The sequence below is a fragment of the Ambystoma mexicanum genome, chromosome 9 (genome assembly GCF_040938575.1).
Source record: "Ambystoma mexicanum isolate Mex_15411 chromosome 9, UKY_AmexF1_1, whole genome shotgun sequence".
NCBI lineage: Eukaryota > Metazoa > Chordata > Amphibia > Caudata > Ambystomatidae > Ambystoma > Ambystoma mexicanum.
The window spans coordinates 1,322,816,184-1,322,841,376 of NC_090931.1; the positions used below are offsets into that span (position 1 = coordinate 1,322,816,184).

The 25,193-nt window shown below is 44.6% G+C and overlaps 1 protein-coding gene across 1 annotated transcript in view; it reads right to left on the reverse strand.

Moving 5' to 3' along the window:
- Positions 1–23,166, reverse strand: part of TSN (translin) — a 195,208-nt gene extending 172,042 nt beyond the window's left edge. The window contains exon 1 of the mRNA XM_069616699.1: positions 22,849–23,166. Within this exon, the coding sequence (XP_069472800.1) occupies positions 22,849–22,914 (66 nt within the window). The 5' untranslated portion in view covers positions 22,915–23,166. The remainder of the gene's footprint in view (positions 1–22,848) is intronic.
- Between the last annotated feature and the right edge of the window lie 2,027 nt (positions 23,167–25,193).

The following is a 25,193-nucleotide window of genomic DNA, read 5'->3' on the forward strand; positions in this document are numbered from 1 at the left end:
TCTGTGCAGATCCTCACTCAAGGGCAGGGCCATGTTTTTACTCCTAGCAAAAAGCCCCAGACACCTGGATGGGGCACAGTGGGCTACATCAGATGACCCTCCTTGCAGCACCCAGAGGCCCAGCATTGCTTAGGAGGTGGTGACATCCAGATCCAATGATTACTGCACCATTCACTCCAAGAGTCAGAGTCAGGCAGGGGACTTTGGCGGAAATCCCCAAGTTGCATCCTTTTACATTCTGGTGGCTGCCCAATCAGTGTGGTCATCAACCTCAAACTTAACAGCCTTTTTCCAGTGAGAAAATGAATACAAAACCCAGGCAAACTCCAATACCCTCGGAACATATGCTCAACAATTACGTGGAAGCATTGAAAAAAAACAGCACAGCAAGAAAAAGAGCAATGCTGGTAAATGCACGTGCCATACTATTTCAATGCCTCCCTACACAAACTACCTGATGACAAGCTAACAAAATGAAAACAAAAAGAAACATTTGACAGCACAACTGATCTAATCACAGCACCAATGACCAGTTTTCTTTCAACTCCATCAGCTAAAACATTATTCTGTATCCCTAACAAAGGGAGCACAGGTGAACAGTGCACTCACAAACTCACGAGATTACTGCAACACTCTACATGCAGCTTTAGGCAAATGTATTGTGTAGATTCTAACAGGTCTCACAGAATGTTGTGGGCAAGACTTTTAAGTGGCCCGAGAAGGAAATGTCGCATTTCATTGCTTAGGAATCCACTCCATTGGGCTCCCTTTCAAACCCCATTTTGCAATTTTCTTTTCTTTTGGGCAACAAGTGTATCTATGGCAAGGCCCCCTGCTACCTGACGAAGAAAATCCTTTATATTCTTCTGCATGTTTACTTCGGTCAGAGGGACATGGTTTGCTACGATGCCCCCCTGGAAAAAAGACCAGCTGGAACGTAGAGGATTTCAAGCCTGCTGTGGAACAGACTCCCATGTAAAGAACAAGACATGTCAGACACATAGCAACACTTACTTTCCAGATGAGTAATCACATGTGGCCAAGGGTACAAGAAACAACTGTGTGTAGAAAAGGGCACTGTTCCAGTGAAACAAAGAATTGTTCCCGTCACTGCTCGGCATGGCCACCGTTTCTACTTGGCTTACTAACTAATGAAGGCACCCTTGGTTAAAATCTCCGAATGGCTTAGCCGGATAGATTCCTGTTCATTTTGAGTCCTATCAAGTTCAAATTGTGTGCAGATTTAAGAAATGGAGAATAAAAGGGAAGTGAAAATTCCTACATAAGGAAGTGGACTATATCAAATACAATGTATCTGATGCAGGCATCAAGCCCAACAGACTTGAGTGGATGCTATACTGAAAGGACATCACCCTGAAAAGGAGGCCCAACGCAAATCATCAGGAGGTTTGCGTATTACACAAAATTTCTTGAGAACTTTTTCAGCAAGACGGAACACTCGAGATATCCGCTAAAAAAGGGAGTGGCATATACATGGACCAAATTTGAAGATGTGAAATAAGTCATAGCACATGTTCGTGTCCGACGCTTCCATCCAAATCTCTCTACATACATTAGAGTTGATGCTAGTGTGCATGAAGTAGGAGCTACATGTATGCAATGAGAGCTGGCATCGAACTGTGAGGAAAAAGAAAATAACCTTTTTGTATGATGAATACAGTTTCCAAGGTGAGTAACATTTTGTCAGAATAAAACAAACAGGCTACAGAAATCGTATGGTTAAAGAATGTCCTCAGTCTTCATCACGAAACTGGAATCATATGCAACTAACGGATGGCCTAATCAAAAGTAACTGAACCAATAACTCCCTTTGGAATCAAATAGAAAAAAAAGTCACTGAGGCAGCCCCCCACATGGATGAAGGCAGGGGTGAAAATTTCAAGTGGCACGCTACTAGCCAGCCATTAACATTCATGTTCCACCTCAATTCTATATGTAGAGACAACACACCAATGGCTAGTGGCAAGTGCAAATTGTCATCTTATATGAATGCATATCAATGCTGCAGCGGCACACAAAGGTTATCTTGGAGTCAATCTTACAAAAAAAGGTGTATGTGAAACGCACAGGTGATGGCCTTGCATGTACACTACAGATATTTAATTAGCCTTCTCAAATTGCGAAAATTCAAACAATTAAATCTTTATTTTGGATTAAAATCAAATCCATATAATTTTAGACAACGAAAAAGCAATAACAGACACATTAAAAATACTACATTTTGTACAGCATTTATGACTAAACAATTGATCAGAATATAATTGCAATAACAATCACTTACTACCACCAAATATCCTTCAGGTGATTTACAGATCCCTTACATCTTTAAAACATCAGATAAGAACATTCCAAAAATAAGGACCACGCCTATATCTTGTAAACTTAAAAGCGACTCCATATTGCACAAAACCCTTATTTTTTTATTTCTTTATTTCTTTATTTATTTATTTTTAAAATCAAGACCTAAGCTACTCATATATTGGACCAAACATTAATGCAATTACTGCGGTCTCCTGTTCCACAAAAACATTTCATGAATATGCTTCTCTTTCCAGCTACTGTTAGAAGTGGCAGTATACCAAACAAAAAACAAGTTAGCAAAGATCTTCAGATTGTCAAGGAGAAATGGGTAAATACAATCTTACTGTAGGTCTACAAAATTCAATCTCTGCCCACATTTACTCTTCGTTTCACAGCAAGGAACGCATAGTCTGCAAAGAAGCTAGTTTGTCCCCAGATTGTAAGACTTACCGAATTGCAATAAGTGGATAACTACAAGACGAGCACCACTACAAAGCATCGAGATACTAGGAGGAACTACACAACATCGAGAGACCAGGAGGAGACTGGGAGAAGAACAAGTACTTCCCCATGGTAACGTTCTTTCGACTGGATGTTCCTCCCACATATTCCTCATCTTATGTTATTTCCATATCTAGCCTCAGCTGCTTCAGACATTTTTTCCAGTAGATGGCGCTGCGCGTCGATGTCAGTCGACTCAATGTCCCACGGAGGTCTCTGTCTCGATGGCATGAAGTGCATGCAGCGACCGTTGGCTTCAGTTCCATTTTTAAAGCATGTACATGATATCCTACACCGACAGTTACTCCTCCTGACAGAGCGAAGACTGCAATAACATGGAAAAATTCTTCTGTGGGGTAGGTTGGGAGGGGCAATGAGGAATACGTGGGAGGAACATCCAGTCGAAAGAAGGTTACCATGGGTAAGTAACTTGTTCTTAAAATGGATTGTGTCCTCCCACGTATTCCTCCTCTTATGATCTCCCAAGCAGTGAATGTATACCTGGAGGAGAGAGTCAGAATTTTCATACTCATAATAATGATCATAGGTCTGTGTGCACAAAATGTAGCACTGCCTTTCCAAATATACCTTCCCGGCTTGAGGAAGAGTCCAGATTACAGTGTTTGGTAAGAGTGTGTACGGACGACCATGTGGCTGCCGCACAAATATCTTTAATTGGGACACCCCTCTGTAATGCAGAGGAGGTAGCCATACCCCTGGTCGAATGAGCTCTAGGACCCTTACGGGGCATCCTTTCCTGCTAATCTGTAGCATTCAGATAACCTAAAATGATCCAGCTTGACAAAGTTTGTTTTCAAATTGCCATGTCAAACTTGTGGGCCGTCTAAGCTACAAAAAGTTGGTCATAGCATTTTAGACATCTTGGAGATGCTGAAATGTCAGTGCACGCCTTGGATCAAGCCTGTGTAACCTCATCTTCCTTTCCAGGATGAGGAAGAGAAAGAGAAAGAGAAAAAAATGAAGGTATCATTTTCTGAGTTAAATTGAACTCAGGCACAATCATAGGCAAGAAGGTCGGCTTCACCTTAAGGACCTCCTTGTCCTTATAGAAGATTGTATAAGGAGGCTTGCAGGACAGGTTCACTCACTTTTCGGACTGATGTAATGGCCACTAAAAGGATGGTATTTAAAATTAACAACCTTAAAAGGGACGGTATGGATAGGCTCAAAAGGAGCACACATTAGAAATCTCAACACCAAGTTGAGGTCCAAGTTGGGACTTCAAATGGGGGGGGGTGGGGGGAGGGGGGGGGGAGTATTTGTCAGTCCCCTTAAGAATTATATCACAAGAGGGACCTTGAAGAAAGATACCTCTTCAGAGGAGCACTTAAATACACAGAGCTCTGCAAGATGCCCCTTAATTGTACCAACCTGGAGCCCCAAGTAAGCTAAGTGTAATAAAAATTATAACACCCAAGGCATAAAATAAGCGGTATCGCATCGCAATTTGCGATAAGATACCGCTGGTTTGCCTTTTAATTTTGAAATCATGTCGCAGCAACTGCAATTTGATATATGGCACCAAGCGCAAAGCTTAAAGGCACAGATTACTGTGCCTTTTTATTTAAACTCTGCACTCAGTGCACCGACAGTGTGCAGGCAGAAGCTCCCAGGCTGGGCTAATTACACTGTATCAAATGTATGAGCCCAGCCCGGGTGCGGCGTTAAAGTCACGTGGATACGAGACTATGAGACTACAGCAGGCGCACCCGAGCTCCACTCACAGACCCGGCTTCAATCCAAGGTAAGGAGTCATGCTGGGGTGCTTGGCTGTGCCTTCTGCAAGCCCCTTGATTGCGGGCGGGGTGCAGGGGGGGTCTTTGCTCACTATCAGGGTCACACAAGAAACGCTGCACTTATTTAGATAACAGCGTCTGCGGTTTAAGGGCTGGGGCCTCCAGCTGGGGTCCACGGAGGGTGATAGAGGCCCAGTGTTGCTAGCGTGGTGCCCAGACAGCAGAGCTGCTATTGAAGCAGCCAGTTTGGGGCCTAAGCCAGAGTGTGCGGCAGGAGGCCGCCCCAACGCGCCTCTTAAGCCTTCCGAAGTGTTTGATCATGGCTGCCCCATGTGAAGGGCACGGGGCCGGCTTGCGGTGCATGGGTACACCGCCAGCTCTCTCTGCGGCAGCTTCAGGCGGTGTGCGGCTGTCCTTCTCAACTCCGCCCCTCTCCTGTGCAGTGCTTTGCAGTGGTCCAGGAGAGATAGTATGCACTACTCAAATGGCCTGACGTAATGAATAAAGTGTGACCCCCGGGCTCCTTCCCATTCTCACATGACGTCTTCCTTTCTTCCCCTACAGTGCTTTGAACGTGCCTCTGTGGGGGCTTAAGCGGCAAGGAGTACATTTAAAATATATTCACACAAACATTCCGCAGTATTGGTAAAAGCCGAAGCAAATAGGTCGTAGCACACTGTAGGGTGGTGACAGCCACAATACTGATACGTACTTGTGACAAAGGGTCGTAATGTGACAGACAGATTTCATTGGTGGATGAAGGCAATTTGGCATTGGGCAATTTTATGCGGCAGTAGACAGTGTAAAGTCAGATTAATATCACTGTCCAGTTAAGGGAGTGTCAGTATGACTCATACATGGCCAGCCACTCAAGGCCCTGCAGTCACTGAGCAGCGAATATGCAGACCGGTGGAGTTAAGCATCCCTCGGCCTAAGCAGTGTCATTCCTCCATTTAATACCACAATTGTGAAATTAAAAACATTGTTCCCACAAAACCAAACAAGATTACCTTGTTAAAACCAAGCAAAGCACAGGTCATCTTAATGTCGCCACAAGTTTACTGCACTAAAAAAAGTGCATTACTAAGAGAGCTGCAACTTAGCTGCAATGGAAAACGAGCTGCAAAGCAAAGGGCCCGACTCAACGTGTTTTTCAAATGGATGCACCCATTGAAAAAAACGCCTTGCGAGTCAGGCCCAAAGTTTGCTCTTTTTCAAAGGCAGCTGTGGTGCAAACTGGCTCCAGTGCAACTGTGCTGTGATGCAGAATTTGCGATTGAATGCATGGTGGGCAGAACTGGAAGTGAGGGAATCGCAAGGCTTGCTGAAAAGTGAAGCGTGCTTCGGTGCAAAGTGAGATGCGGTCAGATGTGTACTGCGATAGGAACTGTGCTGCCATGCCAAAGTTATCCCTAATGTAGTGCTATGCAAAGTGTGGTTTTGAGCACATTGGGGAGCAAAGCAAGCTGCCCTGCATTGCAAGTGGCACTGCAATGCAAACGGTGCTGCTGTGCAAACTCCACTGCAATGCAAGCGATGCTGCTGTGCCGCCAATGGCTGCTGACGGGCGGGGCTGTTCGACAGCTAGGTGACCTCTACAGAGAGGGAGTCTTTGCATCGCCTGTGCTCGGGGTTGTAGTGGTGACGAGTGGGGTGTCACTGGTCCCAGTGGATGGACTGCAGAAGCCCACGGCGTGAATGATGTGTGCGAGGAGGCCACTGGATCCCATAGTCCCATAACTTCTGGGTAGAGGACACTAGAAAGATGGACTTTCTCTGCCTTGATCATATCTTAATCCCTTTTCAGAGGTAAACCCACTTACTCTGCAACTCGCGACTAATAAATGTGTGGTGTGTGCCATATGAATGGTTCATATTATTTGCACGATGGGTAGCACCTAGATCGGTGAAGCCTCTTCTCCATCCATCTTATAAAGTTAGTGCCCCAATGCCGTAGGCAGGGGAGAAATGGGCGAATGAGGGTCTGACTCAGTAAGGGCCCTCTGCCATGCACAGAAGGGGACTGTGGAGCACATATGTGTTACAAGAGAAAGCTAGCGCCTAGGATGTGGAGAGAAAAGCAAGCACCCCACGTGCCAAGATGGTGCATTCAGCATTACGCTTTGCATATTTAGACTGCATATTTAGCATTTTGTGAACATTAGAATGCGTCACACGCACTCTGCAGGACTCTCAAACCTAGGTGTAGCCTCCACCTTTGTCTGTTGTATGTTGAAACGCACTCATTGCGGAACCTAGGCCTTTCTCCCACTGTACAGGACTCTCAATTCTAGGTATATCCCCCCCCTTCTCCGTCTACTGTACGGGAAATGTAATGTATTGTGAAACCTGGGCCTCTCCCCCATTCTACAGGATTCTCGAATCTAGGCGCTTAGCCAAACTGCGAAGGTCAGCTGTGAGACATACAACCCACTAATCAAAAATGCTCAAAATGTCTGCATACTTAACTCATACAAAAACCCACACAACTACCTCTCGCACAGCAAGCCGTACGCACTTCACCACACTGCAACAACACATAAGCCGCACAAACAGCACACAAGGACTGACATCTATCCGTTACTCTTACCGAAGCTCAGCACATGGTGCATACCCAACGGACCAATTCCGTTGATGACAGTGCGCGGTACAAATACCTTTAACATTATATAACACTGCAAACTGGCAACATGGGGCAGTTGGTGGGGACATCCATGAGGCTCATGACAGTTATCAACTGAAAAGGTTGAAAGGCCCCCCCCCAACGCTGTCCCTGATTGCAGGGCTAGTTAGCAAGTGGCTGGCAGTAATATTTCTCCTACCCATTCCGATCGGACACATATTTCCAGCCACTTAAACACATTGCTGTAGGTAATCAGTTGCTCTTCGTCCGTTTTGTATACATTTGAATGCGTCTGTAGAGGAAGATAGCAGGCAAGAGGCCTTCACATTGACTTTTACAACAAAGGAAGAGTTACCTGAGAGGTATGAAAAGCCTAGCCCATCTTTTTATACAAAAAAAAAACAGCTTTTGTGTTTGGTGCCATGGCAGCGCTTTATGAGAATGGAACAATATTTAAAAGGCTTTTTGCAAGCAGGCTGTGTTATGGGGCTGTCACTTGTAGTCTTATATTCATGGTGTACCAAATACTCCCCGAAAGGCGCTTGCTTCGAGTGATTTGTGTTCTTTGCAAATAAACATCCATTTTGTGGTTCTTGAAACACAAAACAAATGTGTACTAATTAGAGTTTGGAAGGTATGTGGTAAGTTGCTTAAATGGCTGGCAAATTCTTGCTTCACTGCTTAACCAAACTGTGATCCTGAGCAAATCATTTGACCCAACCCAGCCACACCAGTGTGCTGGCAAGAACAGAAATGTGCATTATTTTTCCATAGGCAGTGTGGGTGGCCTGTTGGGCATTACATTGCACAATGTGCTGCTAACTTGCCACTACCACAATGCCGGCGAGTCATAAAAGATGTGGTGCCTGTGTGCCATAGGTTTAGAGAAGAGATTTGACCTCTTGGGCATCCTGATGATTTTTCTGTCGGCTTTTAGGTGTCTGGGACGGCACTCCCCCTTTAGATCATTTATTTTGATCTTTTAAATCATCTCCATTTTTGTTGACTTGCAATAAGCCAGACCACAAATGGATGATTACATGTTAACTTGCTGGGCCCATTTGTCTCACAGATGAGACTTTACAGCACTAGTAACTGGTAGGTGCTGCATAAGGGCCTCACTGACCTGGGAAGACCAAGAGACTGGCATCTGGGCATTTGGTTCTGCAGAATAAGATAACTAATGTCGCCATTTGTCACAAACTCCTTGTAGCGGCCGTCTTCATCTTGACAGTTGCTTGCAACCGTTTTATGCCAAACACTAGTTAAATGAAACTCGATAATAAAATAAAAATGAAACACGCACAATTGCATCTCTGTTGATGTCTTGTTGACAATTTGATGGACATTGCACTATGCACCACTGACTGCTGCATGACACCGCTGCACAGAGCCTTCAATTGAAAAATGTTTTCAGAGCTTTTTTTTTTTATCAGATCTATTGATGTGGTCCATTCATGCAGCGAACCTTTACATTTTACAGAAACTCATTGCACTAATGTATTACTTCATAAAGGTACATATAAATGCTGTATTGTTGCTAATTTTATGTCTTGGGGTAAAACTAACTTCTGGTGACATTTAAAATAGGAGTACAAAATTGCTAATCAAATAAGTTTATTTGCTAATCAAAAAAAAATGTATTAGCAAATTCTGCTATTCAATTTTTGAAAACGAATTTATGCCTTGAACAGCATACGTGTATTGCATGTAAATGGATCTTCATTATCCCTGCACCAGCTGCAAGCTTTGTTCCAACGGCAGCGGTCAAAAGACTTTGTTGCTGGCCTTCTGGCCCAAAGCAAACACGTTGAGTCTTCCGGGAGGTCCCAATCCTTGGATCTCAACCCCTCAGAAACCACGCATTTGTATTTTGTATTACTTTATTTGTATAGCGCGCCTGGCCCAAAGGCATCTGGGCGCTTATCTTGAGTTACAATGACAAAAATTACATATTAAAGAGTATAGAAGGACAGGCATGGTAAAGAATACAGAAAATATGTACAGTACATAATAAACAAAATAAGGGTGTAGAATATATATACAGTCAATGTTACAGAATTAGATACAGGTTATATGCACATTATTACAAACAAGGTGTAGGGCGGACAATGGCCGCAGGAAGGTGCAGAGTCATTCAGTGGGAGGATTGCCGAGAACTATGGTTTGGCTTTATGCTTGAAGGTGTGGAAGGAGGGTAAGGAGGGTTCCGATCTAAGCGGGTTGGGCAGATTATTCCACAGTTTGGTGGCTAGGACCAGGAAACTAATCCCGCCAGCTTTCTGAAGCTTGAACCTGGGAAGGTAGAGGCAGTAGGCTTGGGCGGATCTCTGTGGTTGTGTAGAGGTGTGGGGTGTAAATTGGCTAGCCAAGTAGTTGGTGAGACACTTGTGGGTGTGAGCGAGCGTTTTCAGGGAGATTCTCTGAGCTACTGAGAGCCAGCGTAAATTACATCTGGTGTCAGAGATAAGCTGATTCCTGGGAATGTTTAGGGCTGCCCTGATGGTGTTATTCTGTGTGACCTGAAGTTCCTTTAGGTCACGTTGGCTCGTCCCTAAATAGAGGGCATTACAATGGTCAATCTTAGACATAAATGAGTGTTCTAGCTGGGATGGTGCAATTAGCAGAGGTGAGCAATGGTTGGAATCTGTAATAAGTTTGCACATGTAAGCGGAGGCTGAGATTATAACATTAGTTTGTCTGGACAGGGATAGGGTAGAGTCGAGGTAGATGCATAATGTTTTAGTGTCATTCGAAACCTTGATGGTATTGCTATCGATGGTGAACGACTTGAATGAGGGATCAAGTTTATTGAGACGATAATGGGTGCACAGGATGAGGAGCTCCATCTGATCGTCGTTGAGGCAAAGTTCATGTCGAGCTATCCAAGCCTGAATGACCAGATAGACGTCATTCAAGAATTTTGTGTCTGCTGTATGGTCTCTGGTGATAGGGATGAGTATCTGGGTGTCATTGGCGTAGTTCGTATAGGAGACACCCAGATAGTCGAGAACATCGAAGAGTAGTTTAATAAACACATTGTATAGTGTCGGCGAAACAAGATCCCTGAGGGACGCCGCAGAGAACGGGTGAAGGCTCAGCAAAGGCTGAAGAGGAGAAGACCCGCATAGATCTATTATCCAGCAAGGATCTAATCCAGGAGGTGGCAGAATCCGAGAAGTGGGCAGCTGATTTGAGATGCTGGAGGAGGATTTGGTGGTTGACCAAGTCGAAAGCTGCCGCTAAATCAAGTAGTAGTAGAAGGGCCAATTTCCCCTTGTCTTTCAGATCTTCAATTTGAGTCTTCAAATCAATGAGGGCAGTTTCGGTACCGTGCCTAGGCCGGAAGCCAGATTGCCTGAGGCCCAGGAGTCTTCGATTCCAAGTGCTGCTGGATCTGTAGATAGGTGGCACAATCCAATATTTTGAGCAAAAAAAAAAAGAAAAACAAACAAAAAAAAGTACAGTTGTAATGGGTCTGTAGTTGGTGCGTATGCTCAGGTCAAGGGTGAGTTTCTTGAGAAGGGGGATGACCCAAGCATCCTTAAGGTTATACGGGATGATGCCTGTGTCGAATGACAAATTTATGAGGGCAGTGATGAAGGAGGCTAGTTCGTAAGTGGCCTCCTTGATAACAGGGGCTGGGCACATATCACCTTGGCAGGGTTTGAGTTTGTTGATGATGTTTTCAACCTCTGTGATGGTAAGTGGTGAGAAACTGAAGGATTTGTGAGGGATATGGGTGGTTGTGCGAGCAGAGGGGTTAGATAGATAGTTAATCTGAAGGCTATTTTGTTTGGCGTTAATTTTGGATTGAGTGTAGCGATTTTGCCGAGGGGCGCTTTACACCATGTGCTGTCTTTATTGCAGGTGCCAGGAGGAGTTACGGGCGATTCAAGTTCTTTCAAAATCGAGCTCTTTGGTGTTGGACTCTGCTTGAATAATACACTTGTTAGAGGTATGTTTTTTCACTCGGAAGATAGCGTCTTTATAGTTGAGGGAAGCTATAGTGAGGCTGTCCTTGTTGGCGTCAGAAGGATGGCTTTTCCAACGGGCTTCAGCGGTTTGCTTTTCTTTACATAACACTCTCAAGTGTGGCATGAACCACAAGCTGAGGTGTGCGTGTGGTTTAGGTTTCCTTAGCTTGATTCAGGCAATAGCATTCATGGCTTGGAGCATGGTGTGGTTGAAGAGGTCAACTAACACTGTGGGGTCCGAGCACGACAACGATACATTGTTCAAGATAGGTAGGATAAGTGAGAGTAGCTTTTCGCTCGTCATCTCCCTTTTGTTTCTAGTATGAATGGGGGGAGCAATGTCCCGTTTGAGGCATTGGTCGTTGGCTTTGATATTGAAGGTAATCGTATGATGGTCTGACCAAGCGCAGGGTAGGTCAGACTGTAGATAAATACTACAGTTTAAGTCGACTAGCCAGTCGAGAGTTCTCCCCTTTGAATGGGTGGGTTCCTGGATGCGGTGGGAGAAACCCAAATCGGTTAGAGAGTGTAGGCAATATCCATTGCTTTGGGGTCGTTAGAAGCCAAGGTTGAAGTCACCAAGTAGAATAATTTGAGATTTAGTCTTAGTCAGTGAAGGTAGTGACAGGTCCAGGTGGCCTATAGATGAGGTGCAGGGTAGCGGTTTGTTTGGGTTGGGTGAGATGGGAAGATTGACTGATAGTAACTCGGCTGATGGGATCTGTCGATTAGGGTGACTAAGGCCGATGGAGTTTTTGTGAATAAAGGCGACACCACCACCTTTTGACTGATTGGTGTTGCCTCGCATCCGATGATAGTGTAGCCAGTGGGTATGGCGACGGCTAGTAAAGGTCCAGAGGCTGCATGTAACCAGGTCTGTGTTATGGCCAGGAAGTCAAGATCTTGAGTTGTGATAAAGTCACCGATGTCCAAGGCATGAGCAGAGAGGGACTTGGCGATGACCAAGGCACCCGTGACCAGCGTTTCTTTGGGGCTATGAGAGGTGAGGTCAGGCATAGTCGGGGAGAGGTGTATCTGTGCGGGTAGTGGTGATTTCGATGTGGTAATGAGCTTCAGTGAATGGTGGACTGTAGGAAGGAATGTAGAACCTAGTCCGATGGTCCTTAGGTGCAAGGTGCATGGTTGATTGGGTGTGGGCTTGGTAGCAAAGTGTTCCAGCCATAAGGCGGGGGAATTCATATATGGGTTGGTGGGTAGAGGTGTGTAAGTTGTCAATGTATCGCTGCTGTGGTGCGAACCGGTGGCAGAGGCAGGGGTGGGCGCTCTCTGGAAGAAAGCGCAATTGTAGTTAGGGCAGCTGGCCGGATTAGACATGGTGAGATTCAATATCTTAAAGGAGGTGGGCTGGGGTGGAAGGGCGCTTTGGCTGTGGGCGAGTGTCTAGGCTAGGGGGGGTTGTCATGACGAATAACAGTGCAGTGTTAGGTGGTGCATACACATAGTGAGCTGCGGTATGGGAAGGAAGTAGGCATGAAAAAGAGGACGCAGTACAGAGTTAACAGTGGGGACAATTACAAAGTATACGCGCGAAAGTGTAAGAGAAGTAGTGCTCCGACGTCTAATAGTGCACATACAGCAAACAGAACTCGGTAGGATTGTGGCAGGAAGCGGAACAGTATAATCTAGTAGACATGTGGGGTGACTATGGGTTAGCAATATGTAGCAACGTGGAAACAGGTAGCTAGGTCTGTTCACATTAGCGCACAGAACACAAAGGAAGGGGCAGCCAGATGCATTTGCAATACTACAAATATGCGCATCAGTGGCAACAGTTTTACAACGCAATGAGGTTATTGTTCAAAATAGTGTGAAGTAGTACTGCAGTAGTATATGCATCAGTGGCAGCGGATATACATCGCGATGAAGTCATTATTCAAAATAGTGCAGAGTAGGCCAATGCAGGGTAGCAGCAAGAAGCCAAGTCTGTTCAAATTCGCACAGGGTAATCAGATACGAGTATTCATAATATTGGAAATGCATTTGAAGCAGTGGTTATAAAGCACATATGTTAATGTTCATAATTTTGCAGATGCAGCACAGGCAGAGGGTGTACAACGCTGTAAAATTGCTAATTCGAAATGGTGCAAAGGCCACGAAATGCAGTGGTTATTCGGTCAGTAAGATCACAGATAATTGAGAGCAGCGTTGCGGCGGCAAAGGTCATACAAAGTGGTAAAGGCAACAGGTAAATGTAACAGGTCTCACGGTAAGGTAGTATTACAAGACAGCTCTCCTGCGGAGGACTAGTCAGACTAGAAGGAACAAATCGCACTAGGCAGTCAATATGAGGGCGTGCAAGTACAAAGTCGAGACGGGGGCAGGTCACAAATAATGCCCACATTATTAGCCATGATGTAATGATTATACACAGAGATAGAGTACCAGAGAGAAGTTGGATATCGTGCGTTACGCACTGCGGGACCGACTTTGAAGGTCCTCTTTGTAGAAGACGTATTGGAGGGAAGATTAACATGTCCAGTAGGTCCGGGTACCATGTCCTATTGGCCCAATCCGGAGCAATTACGGTCATGGATTTCCTGAACCTACTGATGACTTGAGGAATGACAGGGATTGGAGGAAACACGTACAAGAGTGGAAACTCCCAACCCACTATGAACGCGTCTCCTAGAGCTCCTCTTAGAAGAAATTCCCTTTACAAGTACCGCTCGCACTTCCAGTTGACACCGGTTGCAAACAGATCCACTTCCTGAGCTAGTTCCCACTTGTGGAAGACTGTGCTCTGCCTGCTCAGAGCGTCCACCGCCGTATTCTCCACTCCGGCTAGGGGAACTGCTGATAGGGAGATACATTCTTGAATTGGCCAGTACCAGAGCTGCATTGCTTCTCTGCACAGTGGTAGTGAACCTACACCTCCTCTCTTGTTGAGATAGTACATGGCCACTGTGTTGTCCATCATTATCAGGACATTCTTTCCCTGCACAGAGGGCAGAAAGGCCTTCAGCGCTAGTCTGATTGCCCTCAGCCCCAAAAGGTTGATATGTAGTTTGGACTCAAATAAATGAATAAATAAAGGCAATGCAAAAGTGGTAGTGCAGCCAGCAAGTGGCAAGTGCAAGATTAGTCACATAGGGTATATCTGATAAGTGCAGAGGAAGAGTGGGGGACTGTATGGGTACAGATACAGAACACAGTGCAATGAGAGGCCCAGAGACAGTGCAGGAGGGAGGCAGGGTGAGCAGGTACCTGGGCCCAAAAGGACAGAGGGTGTCCAGGTGCACAGTGCCAAGAGAGAAAAACAGGTCAGCAGGGGAGAAGAGGGGCAAAGGCAGAAGCAAAGAGTTAGGTCTTGAGGTGCTTCCGGAAACGGATATGGTTCTCCTCAAGTTTCAAGTGGCCGGTAGGCTGTTCCAAAGGGAGGCTCCAGCCGAAGACAGAGATCTGCCCCCAGCTTGTTTCTTTGAAAAACGACTGACCCTGAGGGAGTTAGAGGTAGAGGAGCAAAGGGCTCGAGAGGGGAGGTATTTGGGGAGGGATAGTTGAAGGTGTTTTGGACCCATGCCCCAGAAAGCCTTCTGGACAATGCAGAGGGTTTTAAATTTAATCCTTGCATCCACTGGATTGGATAGGTTTTACTTACCGTGAGGTAGTCGATTGCCATCCTAAAATAAGAGTTATTGGTTATCTCAATCTGTGTTTTGCTGATCTGAAAAGCACCTGTAATAGAATATTATATCCTTAGGTTTTACTCACCTAGTACAACTGTGGTTTATCACAAAAAGAAGTTATAGGTTTTTACTGTATCTAGAATAAAAGTGTTCCGAAAAGTATACTGTCCAGTAGGTTTACTAAGTGATTTCTTGCTGAGCCTCACAATACAACTGCTAGGGTTTACTACCCTTATATTACTGAAAGCAATCTAAAAAATAACTATTGCTTTTACTTCCCTATAACTCCTGTTAGGTGTTCCAAATTAGGTTATATGCTTAGGTGTGTGTACCTTCAAGCATAGTGTGTTTTTCTATAATGTGTTTATATTATATGTGATAGTACTCATTTCCCCACAAGATTTAAATAAACCATTTATTTTTACAATACATAGTGTTTCAGTGTTTCTTTGGACCATATGTATTACAATTTCTTTGTACTGATTCTACAGCTCTCTCGCCCTCCTAAAATAAGCCTTGCTGCTCTGTCTACACTACCATGAACTCTGGTGGCACAGCCTTATACTAAGAGTGGAGTCTTGTACTATCTCAGTTGAATGGCTTTACTAAGCCCTTAGTTGGACTTCAGAAAAACTGTCCTAGCAGTAACAAGTGCCCTCTACCTTTTGACATCACATCCAAAGTGCATTGCTTGCAGGAAAAGGAGGGGACAGGGAAAGGAAGAGAACCCCAACAGAAATCAAGTTAGCATGACCCCTCTCCAGGCATGCCTTGTCTCACCGGCTATTTTAACTCCACTCTTCTCATGCTGGCTGGCTTCAAAGGCATTCCAGTTATCAGCACCCTGGTGTGAGGCTGGCTTTGTTATGGTTAGTGTTGCCTTTGAAGCCCCACATCTAGGAGTCCTCTTGGGGGAACTTCCAATGCCCTGGGGAAAGGGGTGTCCCTCCTTTCTCGGGAATCAAAGGAGGCAGCATCCAAGCTATTGTTCTACAAGGCAGCTATGGAACATTTAGCCTAGCCGCCAATATACATCAGTATGGTCAGATGTGAGACCCGCTCACAGAGTTGGCACTGGTATATCAGATTGTTGTGGCTTAATAATTGTGCACTGTTATCAGTCACCATACCACAACCAGGTGTGGCGTATATGTAGAGATTTACACACCACCAGACTGATTAAGGCAGACAATTATACAATTTAGAACCGAGGTGACGAAGTTAAATTGCTACCTTTGCCTGCAGATACTATGTGTCCCAGCAGCTTTCAGGATGCACATGTGACTTCTGATCCTGCTCTGTACCACTGCAGAACTGGCACAATGACATCAAAACACCTAGAAACACTTGCATACAGGGGCATTATAAATGACTTATCATATCAGCCAACTGGTTGCAGCATGGAACCACTATAATTTTGATTACCTGCATCATTTTATATTTATTTTAAAAAAGCTTGGGCTTTCACACCTGCACCAGATGGCATTCTGTCACACTTCCTTACCGTAATTTTACAAAGTTTACTTCAATTACCTGGGAGTCCATGTTTCCCAAAAGGAAGGTGGCGAATCCAAGTAGAGATGAATATCATAGTCCTATCCAAGAAAGGGGTCAGGAAGGACAAACTGTTTTTTCAAAAAGATCTGGTGGCCTCACCCTTTCGGCCGCACCCTTTCTGCCAACTTAGAAGTTCATCATTGCAAAACTCTTTTTGCAGCCTTCTCTGGGGTCGAGATAAGGGTGCTAAGATATAACTGCTAAAAATGTTATTGCCACTTCCCAACCAGTGCACCCAATGTCCCAATGAGATTGTAACTGGGCAATTATGGCAGAGGGGCTGGGCCTAGGTTGAAACCAGTATTGTACTGGGTTAAATTATGGGGCTCTCCATCTTTAAGCAAATAAAAAGCAGCCATGCATGGAAGATGAATGCGACTATTTGGGGGAGCTGGGGGGGGGGGGGGGGGGGCACACTCCCATTATGTGAACAAATTCGAGAAAGGAGTTCAACCGTGGGTATATACTAAGTAAGAATTATCAGAAAGTACTAACAAAGCAAGTAAACTTGCTATTAAAAAGCAGTAACTTATGATTAAATCTCGGGTATTATGAACAATTCTTCTGGCAGAATGTACAGCAAAGTGGAAAAACACAGATACTAGAGGAAATTGCTGCAAGTTGTGCCCAGACACCAAAGAAAACATGACCCATTTCCTAATATTTTGTCAGAAATTCATTGAGAACATAGCTTGTTCTGCTGTTTCGTAGCTGCAACCTAACCACCAGAGTTACAATTTTTGTTTGTTGCATGGTTAATTTAAGCATCGTCAAGCATGGACAATTATATTGTTCTCCAAATGTTATGTATGCACCAGTCACTTTGAGTTAAACTGTTCAGCTTCCTAGTGGAGATATGCTTATGTAAATCTGCCTGAAGCAGATCTTTTTTTTAATGATGTATGGATATTTTTTATGCTCAAAATAAAGCTTGTATGTACTACTGGAAGGTATAAAATAAGCAGTGTTGCATAGCAATTTGCTATGCAATTCCATAGGTTTGATAATTGTTAGGCAGAAACCTGTGCAGTTCCCTCTGGGACCACTGCAAACGATTTAAGACTACAGGCGTTTGGCAGTAAACCCACTTGGTAGCAGTCTGTACCACACAGATTCACTTAGTAGCTGTGGCTGAGCAGTCAGACTTCCCTCAAGAAGAGTTAGGCAGTATACAGAGTATTCACAATAGGTCAAAAGAACTCAGTAGAACAAGCAAACACTGACCAGAGCTTGGTGTAAAAGAGATATAACACACTGGCACTAATATCAAGCAGTCCAAAGACACGGTCACTAAAAGATATACACTCCCTTCAACGATTAGTTAGACAAGTCTTAAGTAAAGCAACACTTATTTTCAGATATCGGTGAGCGCTTAACGAAGATGGCACTCTAATCAATCGTTTTAAAAGGGAGAGAAAGGCAGAGCAAAGATAGAAACAGATCCCAACACTTTCGGAAGAACACAGTAGGAGAAGAAGGCAGGTTAAAACCATAAAGTCAAAGTTAACAAGGCCGGACCCACTTTAAGAGGCTCCGGTCGAAATGTGTCTAAGGTCACACGGTTCAAAGTGCCCAAAAGTCTCGCAAATCGGTTCAGAAAGAGTTGGACCAAAAGAAAGGGACCAGTTAGATGGTCAAGGCGGCCAGCCCAGTCCAGAAAGTTAAGGGATTATTATTACCTTGTAGCAATCTTTAGAAAGGGAGGCCTGGCGGACACGGTACCTTAAAGTGGTGAGAATACTCCAGCGGGGGCAGTTGTTCCTGGCAGCGGATGCAAGTCGGTGCTTCGTCCGGGGGAAGAGGGGATCTCGTCGGGGAGGAAGACAGGAGTCCGTTGCACTGCCAGGGAAGAAACCAGCCGCAGAGTTCTCAGTTAAAAGGAGCGGTCCTTTTATTCGCGGTCCAGGGGTAAGTGGCTATCCGGTTGCCGGGGTGCTTGGCACGGGCAATTCGACCACAAGATGTCTTGGGATGCGAGGAAAAGAAGGTAAACTGGTTGTGCCCACCAGTCAGGGGAAGAAGACTCTCCAGCCGGGAGATCTTCTCTGTCGTTGGGAAGTGGTGAGTCGGTTCCGCAGGGCTCCACCGGTGGTGTCGTCGTAGCAGGTCGGCTCAGCTTCTCCCTCGTCGGATTTTCAGGTCCTGTGGCGACTTCTAAAGTTCCAGTCCCAAAAGCCCTGCTTTTATGCAGCACACCCCCATTCACTCAGCCTAGCTGTCAATCAAACATGCTAAGTGGTGTCACACAAGATTGCGACTTGAGTTACCAAGGTAACTCAGTCGAGGGTGCCTAAACCCCATCCCACACCCCCTGTGGTACCCAGACGGAGTGGCACCACTTTTGGAGGCTTCTGTGGAGAAGCCCGCCAAAAAGTGGAACAAAGGGCTCGACTTGGGTTGGAGTCACAGAAGAGAACACAAACGCCATTTTAAAATCAAGTTCTGGCAAAAAATACCAACCGGCGAATTAATATTAAATAAATAAACCGGCGGTATGTTCGAGGCTATGAGAATTAAATAATTAAAGTTGGTAGCCTCGAACAATGGGAAAATCCCCTAGAGATATATTTGCGGTCGAATATAAAAAGTAGTATCTACTGCCACCAGGCAAAACTCGATCAGGGCGGACGGAGACGTGCCCCCTCGAATAACAGACAATCGAATTGCCCCGACCAGTACGTCCACAATATGATGGTTTGTACTGGTTTCTGTTCATAATTTGGGACTAGTAAAGCCAATGGTGACTTTACATGCCCTGGGAGACAGTAGTCAGTCCCAGGGTATGGAGTCTATGATGGGGTGTCACTATGACACCCCTGTGTCACTGCACTGAGGGTGCTGTGTAACACATATAGTAAAAACACGAGACCCTATGGAGTAAAAGACCCCATAGACCATAAAACACATTAACAGTCAAAGGAACCCCTCAAATCATGTACAAGAGTGTGAGGAAAAGAGACTCACTCTTGGCAGGAGAAAAAAAAAACTCCAGAAATCCAGCAAAGTTGCTGGGGGACTCACTAGGTTAGGAAATTCAGCCTAAACAGAATTCTCCCTAACAATAATTAAATTGACACTGGTGTAGCAAAGCTAGCTATTTAAGTTACCTCATTTAATGAAAGCAGAGCTGATGATATATGTCATTTATAACGCGTCTGCACATGTGTTTCTAGACGCAATAGAGAGACAGTGCAGCAGTAGCCCACTCTTAAGTGCCAAAAGCCTGTAGGGGAGTGCTCGGCAAGATTCATTTTTCTTTTTCAAACAATTGGAAACTAGAAGAAGGTACTTTTATTTAAACCAACTATATCCTGTCTGGCAAAGACCAGTATGTGTTAACTATATATTTTTTAAAAGACAGTTATGCAATTCCATTCCTAAAAATGTAAGCTGTTGCATAATGCACAAGTACAGTATTTCTACTGCAAAACACTGCATTGTCTCCATGCTTTACATTAAGGTTTAGATTGGTGTATCTAAATCTCACAGTGTCAACTAGATTTTAAATTTGTGTTGGGGAAGATGCAACATATTGACAACTGAACACCTTTGAAAAAAATACATCACCACAAAGTCAAATGCTTAGCCTTAGCTTACAAGCCTACTTCTGTTACCTCTCATGCACCTGTGCAACTGGTCCTCAATCCATGATCAGATGCCATAACATTCTCTCTCATCACCCTGTTGCTTTAGACCAGCTAACCTGAAAGTGAGATGGCCGCAAACTACAATATTCCACCTCGTTTGCCCAATTCCCTTGCTTGCTACACCATCCAATCTCCTTAGTCCCTTACTTGATTCCCGCTTACATAACGAATACACAAATCCAACTAGATGTTTAAGCAAAGTAGTAATCAATAGTTCTATCCAGTCTAGACATATACTGCAATACCATACTTGCAGGTAGATCCCAAAGCTCGCTTTACTCTATGATTATATTATATATTAGCTCCTGCAGGAAGAGCTGGCCAAACTGTTTTCAGAGCCTTTTTATCACATCTATTTATTTGTGTCCATTCATGTAGCCAACGTTCTACATTTTACAGACACTCATCCAGGGCGTGCAAAGTCTTTTTTCTCACTCGCACAGTCAAGTAGATTTTATAAAGGGCGAGTACCATTTGCAGGGGAGCTTTGAAACGTACATAACATATAGTTTGCAATAAAATGTCAAATAAACATTTCAGTGTGCATTAGTGGCTTCTGGGTAGCAGCATTGTGCCAAACGTGAAGCGGGTTTGTGGTGACATGCACCATTTTACAGAAAGCACATTTACATGTTTTGTCATCTGTTGCCATGTGTCGAGGTCATTTCCCTTACATCGAGTAGGTAAACTAAGTTACTTGACCTACAGCTATAGTAGACATTTTTAAAGAATGTGCAAGGCCCAACTCACTAAATGTCTTACTTCAGCGGTTCACAAAACTGCTTGTTTTATGTCTTGGGTACAGGTAACTTCTGTTGACATTAAAAATTATAGTACAACATTGCTAATCAAATGGATTTGTTTGCTAATCAAGAAACATTTCATTAGCAAACTCTGCTAATCCACGTTTGAAAACCCATGTGTGCCTTCCTACTGCCATCAAGACCGTTGAAAAAATGGGTTCCATTGCTGGTCCATTGCAAAGTTCTACCTAACGGCTGCAAAAACGTTGCTACCCTCATGGACAACATATGTGTGAAGTGACCACCAGTAGCGCAAGGAATTGGAAACAGCCTTTGCGAGTGTTGGGTTGTCAGAAGAAGTTTTCGACAACGGAGTTCACATAAAAGCTTGCTATATCGTGCACAAACACATTTCACTATAGGAATGGTAGTATAGAGATTTAAGATAAGTCTGAAAAATCAAGTGCAATGAGTGTTCAAAGTGGAATTTTAATCAAGAGTTTGTCGTTTTCCTTTTGTCCTGTCACATCACACAGCACAACAAGGACCATTACCCTTTCAAATGTATGCGGGGAGGGCTTCCCTCCACTGACATGTCGGATGGTTCAGTTCCAAAGGACAAACCTTTGAGAGTGATAAGAATAAGTAGCAGAGTCTTGACGGTAAGGTTAGTCAAAAAACAGGATAGCAAAATGTACACCAATGTAAAAAGCGAGGGAGGGGGCCCAAACCTAACCTTATTATTGGAGATGCCTGGGTTTGTTGTGTCAGACTGCCAAGTGTCATAACGGCGCGTGTTGTGCGTGTGTCTGTGAGGGTCAAGGTGGACTCCGTTGTGATTGTTGGAGGTGGCCTCAAGGGGTGTGGGGAGCCCGGTGTCTGGCATGGTAACTGTTGTGTGTCTTGCCATCCTACCCTGTTAATCCGTGTGGGTACCAAACCAAGGAACAATAAAGCTTACTGTACAATTTACCTATAGAGGACGCCTCTCCTTCCATTACAAAACCCAGCATGGTGGCAACAGATTTTCTAAACTCTGGTGGGTGAAGAAGTGCAGGATCAGCAATAGCAAACTAAATATTAGTGACAGGTAGAATGCGGGTCGGAAATGTGCATGCCTGAAGCACAATTATGTTTGTGCCACAGGAGAGCAGACCATGGTCTGACCTTACTTGCAGGGAGCCTTTGCAAAATCAGATAGGTGGTGGTAACCCTGCAGCGTCACCCTCTGTTTGGAACTCGCCTATTTCTGTTTATGGGAACAGGGGCAACATACTTGAACGCGCTCCCAGACCCAGGTTCAGGAACTGCATTAGGGCAGCGCTGGCAGGATTCACAGGCTATATAGCGTACGGATATATCTTAACGTTATCCTTATAAATGGATGAGATGTTGTACTCTTAGTTTGAGCGTAGGTTCAGTGACACATTATTTCATCGTTTGCTACCATGTCGGACACTTTGTCTTCTTAAAAGTTACATTGAATGAAAATGAGAATATCACCTCAGTGCTCTATATCTGCATATAACAAGGATTGCATATCCACCAACATGGATTCCAACATGCTCATTCAATTGGAGAAATGATTGTTCAGTCCTAGTTTTTACTTTGCATTCTGGTGCTTGTCGTTCTGGAATTCCTTATTATAAATGTAAGACTATGCGTCCAAGAAATACATTTAAAAAAGGGGAACATAGGCATGTATGTATGTACCGGCAAGATCTACAGTCTATCTGTGGGACATGGGGGTTCTTGTACCCACATCTAGAACGCCTCTGACAGGTGATTATATTTACACACGTGTGTATAGTTGGTTTTGTTTTTTAATATACTAGGTCCCGTCAGCAGGTGTCCTCATCGGAGGTCATTCAAGCGGGTCAAGTAAATAGGTGAACAGCCTTAGTTGGCGCAAGTAGGTGGCCCTGTAAGCAGCCATGATTGCAGAGGGACTACGGCCAGATTTAATGGATGGGACAGTTAGGCCCGATTAGAGTGAGGGAAAAAAATGGAATAAGGAATGGCTGAGAACGGTACAGATAAAGTGATAAATTAAAAAAACACAACCCCAGCTCACCTCTCTGATGTCTTGATCCACAGTGAGGGAGCTGTGCAAAGTGATGAACATGTCACTGACAGACATGATGACAGAAGAAAGAGTGGCAATGCCTCATGCACGATGGCGGAACAGCACAATTTCTGCCTAGTTTCAGCAGGGTAATCTCTAGCTCCCAACTGAGAAACGGACCTTAGCAACGCCCGGCTTCCTCCTCGTCACGTGAGCTGCACGTTACGCTCAGGCAATGTGCGTCCTATGTTAACCCACTGTGCGGTTAATGCACAGAACCTAACTCCGCCTCCACCCATGGCCTTCAGCACCGCGTGATCATTGCATGAGCGGGAACATAGGAGCTGCAGCTAATGCCATGCACAAGAGCTTTCGAGAGGACATTCTTACACTATTGCCGACGGCAGTGGCAACAAGTAAGTTCCCGGGCGATTTTGATAAACCTTGGAACTTCAAGTCCACTGCAGAAAGCTGAAATCAGTGCTTTGAGTAGATGAGAAATAGAGGGGACTCTAACAAGGAGGGCGCTGGGAGTGGCCTGGCCATCTTAAAGACCAGCAGTCAGACGTAACAATCAAAACTTTAGAAAGGTGTGTGTTTATAACATGTTTTAGTATCATGTTTGTGTGATATTTCTTAGTGTTCCTATTTATTTTGCCTTTAAACATTTCAAGTTGCATATATATGCTCTGTACAGTATCCTTGCCCTGTCCTGTTTTTTTTTTTTTTTTGCATTCTGGGACTTCTAGTTCTAGATGCTCCACTATAAATCCAGAAAGGCCAATCCCAGAGAGCACTAAAAAGGACTTTACTAGCAATCATCTGTTGAAAGGAACATGGCACATAGGAAGGAACAGGGCACTAACTTATAAGCGATCCCTTGCAATGCATCGCGCAAAGGCATCTCCACTGACCCCCAGTTCATCAGTCACTGTATTCCTGTGTCTCTTACAAATGAATGTATTTTGACATCTTTCTGCAACAATAGTCACAAGAGTGTTATTGGAAATATTTTCTCACATGCACAGAACAGACAGTTGATAAGCTCTGCTTGAAGTCCTCATTGCTTCACAATTTATTAAAACACCAACATGCATTTTGTTTTAAAATGCAACCATTTAACGGCAGAAAACACTAAAATGTCCGTAAATAATAGAGGGATGACAGAGATGCGAGATGCCGTAGATGTCTACTGGGACACTGGTTTGAGAATGAGGAAGGGTGTAGGAGCCACAGGCCTTGGGTCCTGCATTATGGGGCTCAGTAAGGCCGGACGACCACCCGCATACACTCAATAACCTGACACGGAAGCCAGAGATGGAGGGTCAGAACTGGCGCACAGGGAGTCGTGTCCTGACTTTTGTTAACCGTGTCACATGGTACTCTATGTGACACAACCCACATCTCACACTGGCGGAAATCATAACGTCCCATGTGTTAGAATGGATTTCTGAACTCTGCTCTGGTGAACAGAGGAGGCCACCCTTGTTAGTGAAACAGGGAACACTTCTGAGAAGTTAGCCAGGGCAATTCAGGGTAGCTTGGAGAGCAGTCAAGGCTAAGTCTCAGGAGCAGTGGGGGTGATCTGAGGTCTTGGATGAGCACACACGTTAGGATGACAAAAATTACCCTTAGACAGGAGTATATCAAACATACCCAAGTTATTAATTAGACCCAGAACAAACACAAGTGAATAATTGAAAAACACAGTAATATCACTACTTAAACACACACTATCTAAAATATATGTACAGTACATTTTCGGTCAATGCAGTAAAGTGCGGATTTCTGCCAAAACGTGTGAGGAGGGAACACAGACAAACTTTATCACAATGGCCAACTCCAGCAATGGATATCCCTAACTTTATAAGTCCAGCCCTACAAAGATTGGAGCCTTGTGCCATTGTCAAGTTTGTGCGTAAAAGCACTTGGTGATGCGTAAAGCTACAAAGTACAATATTCAAGGGGGAGAAAAAGTTAGAAGAGGATACTGGAGTGTGGAAAATTTGGTTCCGTGAGTCGGAGGAGGATCTGCTGTGGAGAACAAAGCTGTTCCCAACTTTCGGACGGCTTTAGGAAGCAGAGGCCACTCAAGCCACGGCAAGGACCACAATGGATCCTTCGTGCCTAAAAAGGGATTGGATGAAGTAGGAGCCACCAGTAAGTGGTATGATTACTCACCACTCTTTTAGCTCACTCCGCCGTCAAATGTGGCAGGTTTGAAGAAGGGTGCCTGGAGTACGAAATCCCCTCTGGATCTCTCATCTGGAACAATGGAAGAAAGGCAGCAAAATCACTAGCAGTGACAACTACTGTCGCACAGTGATGCAGGGGCACCTAAGTCTCACGGACTG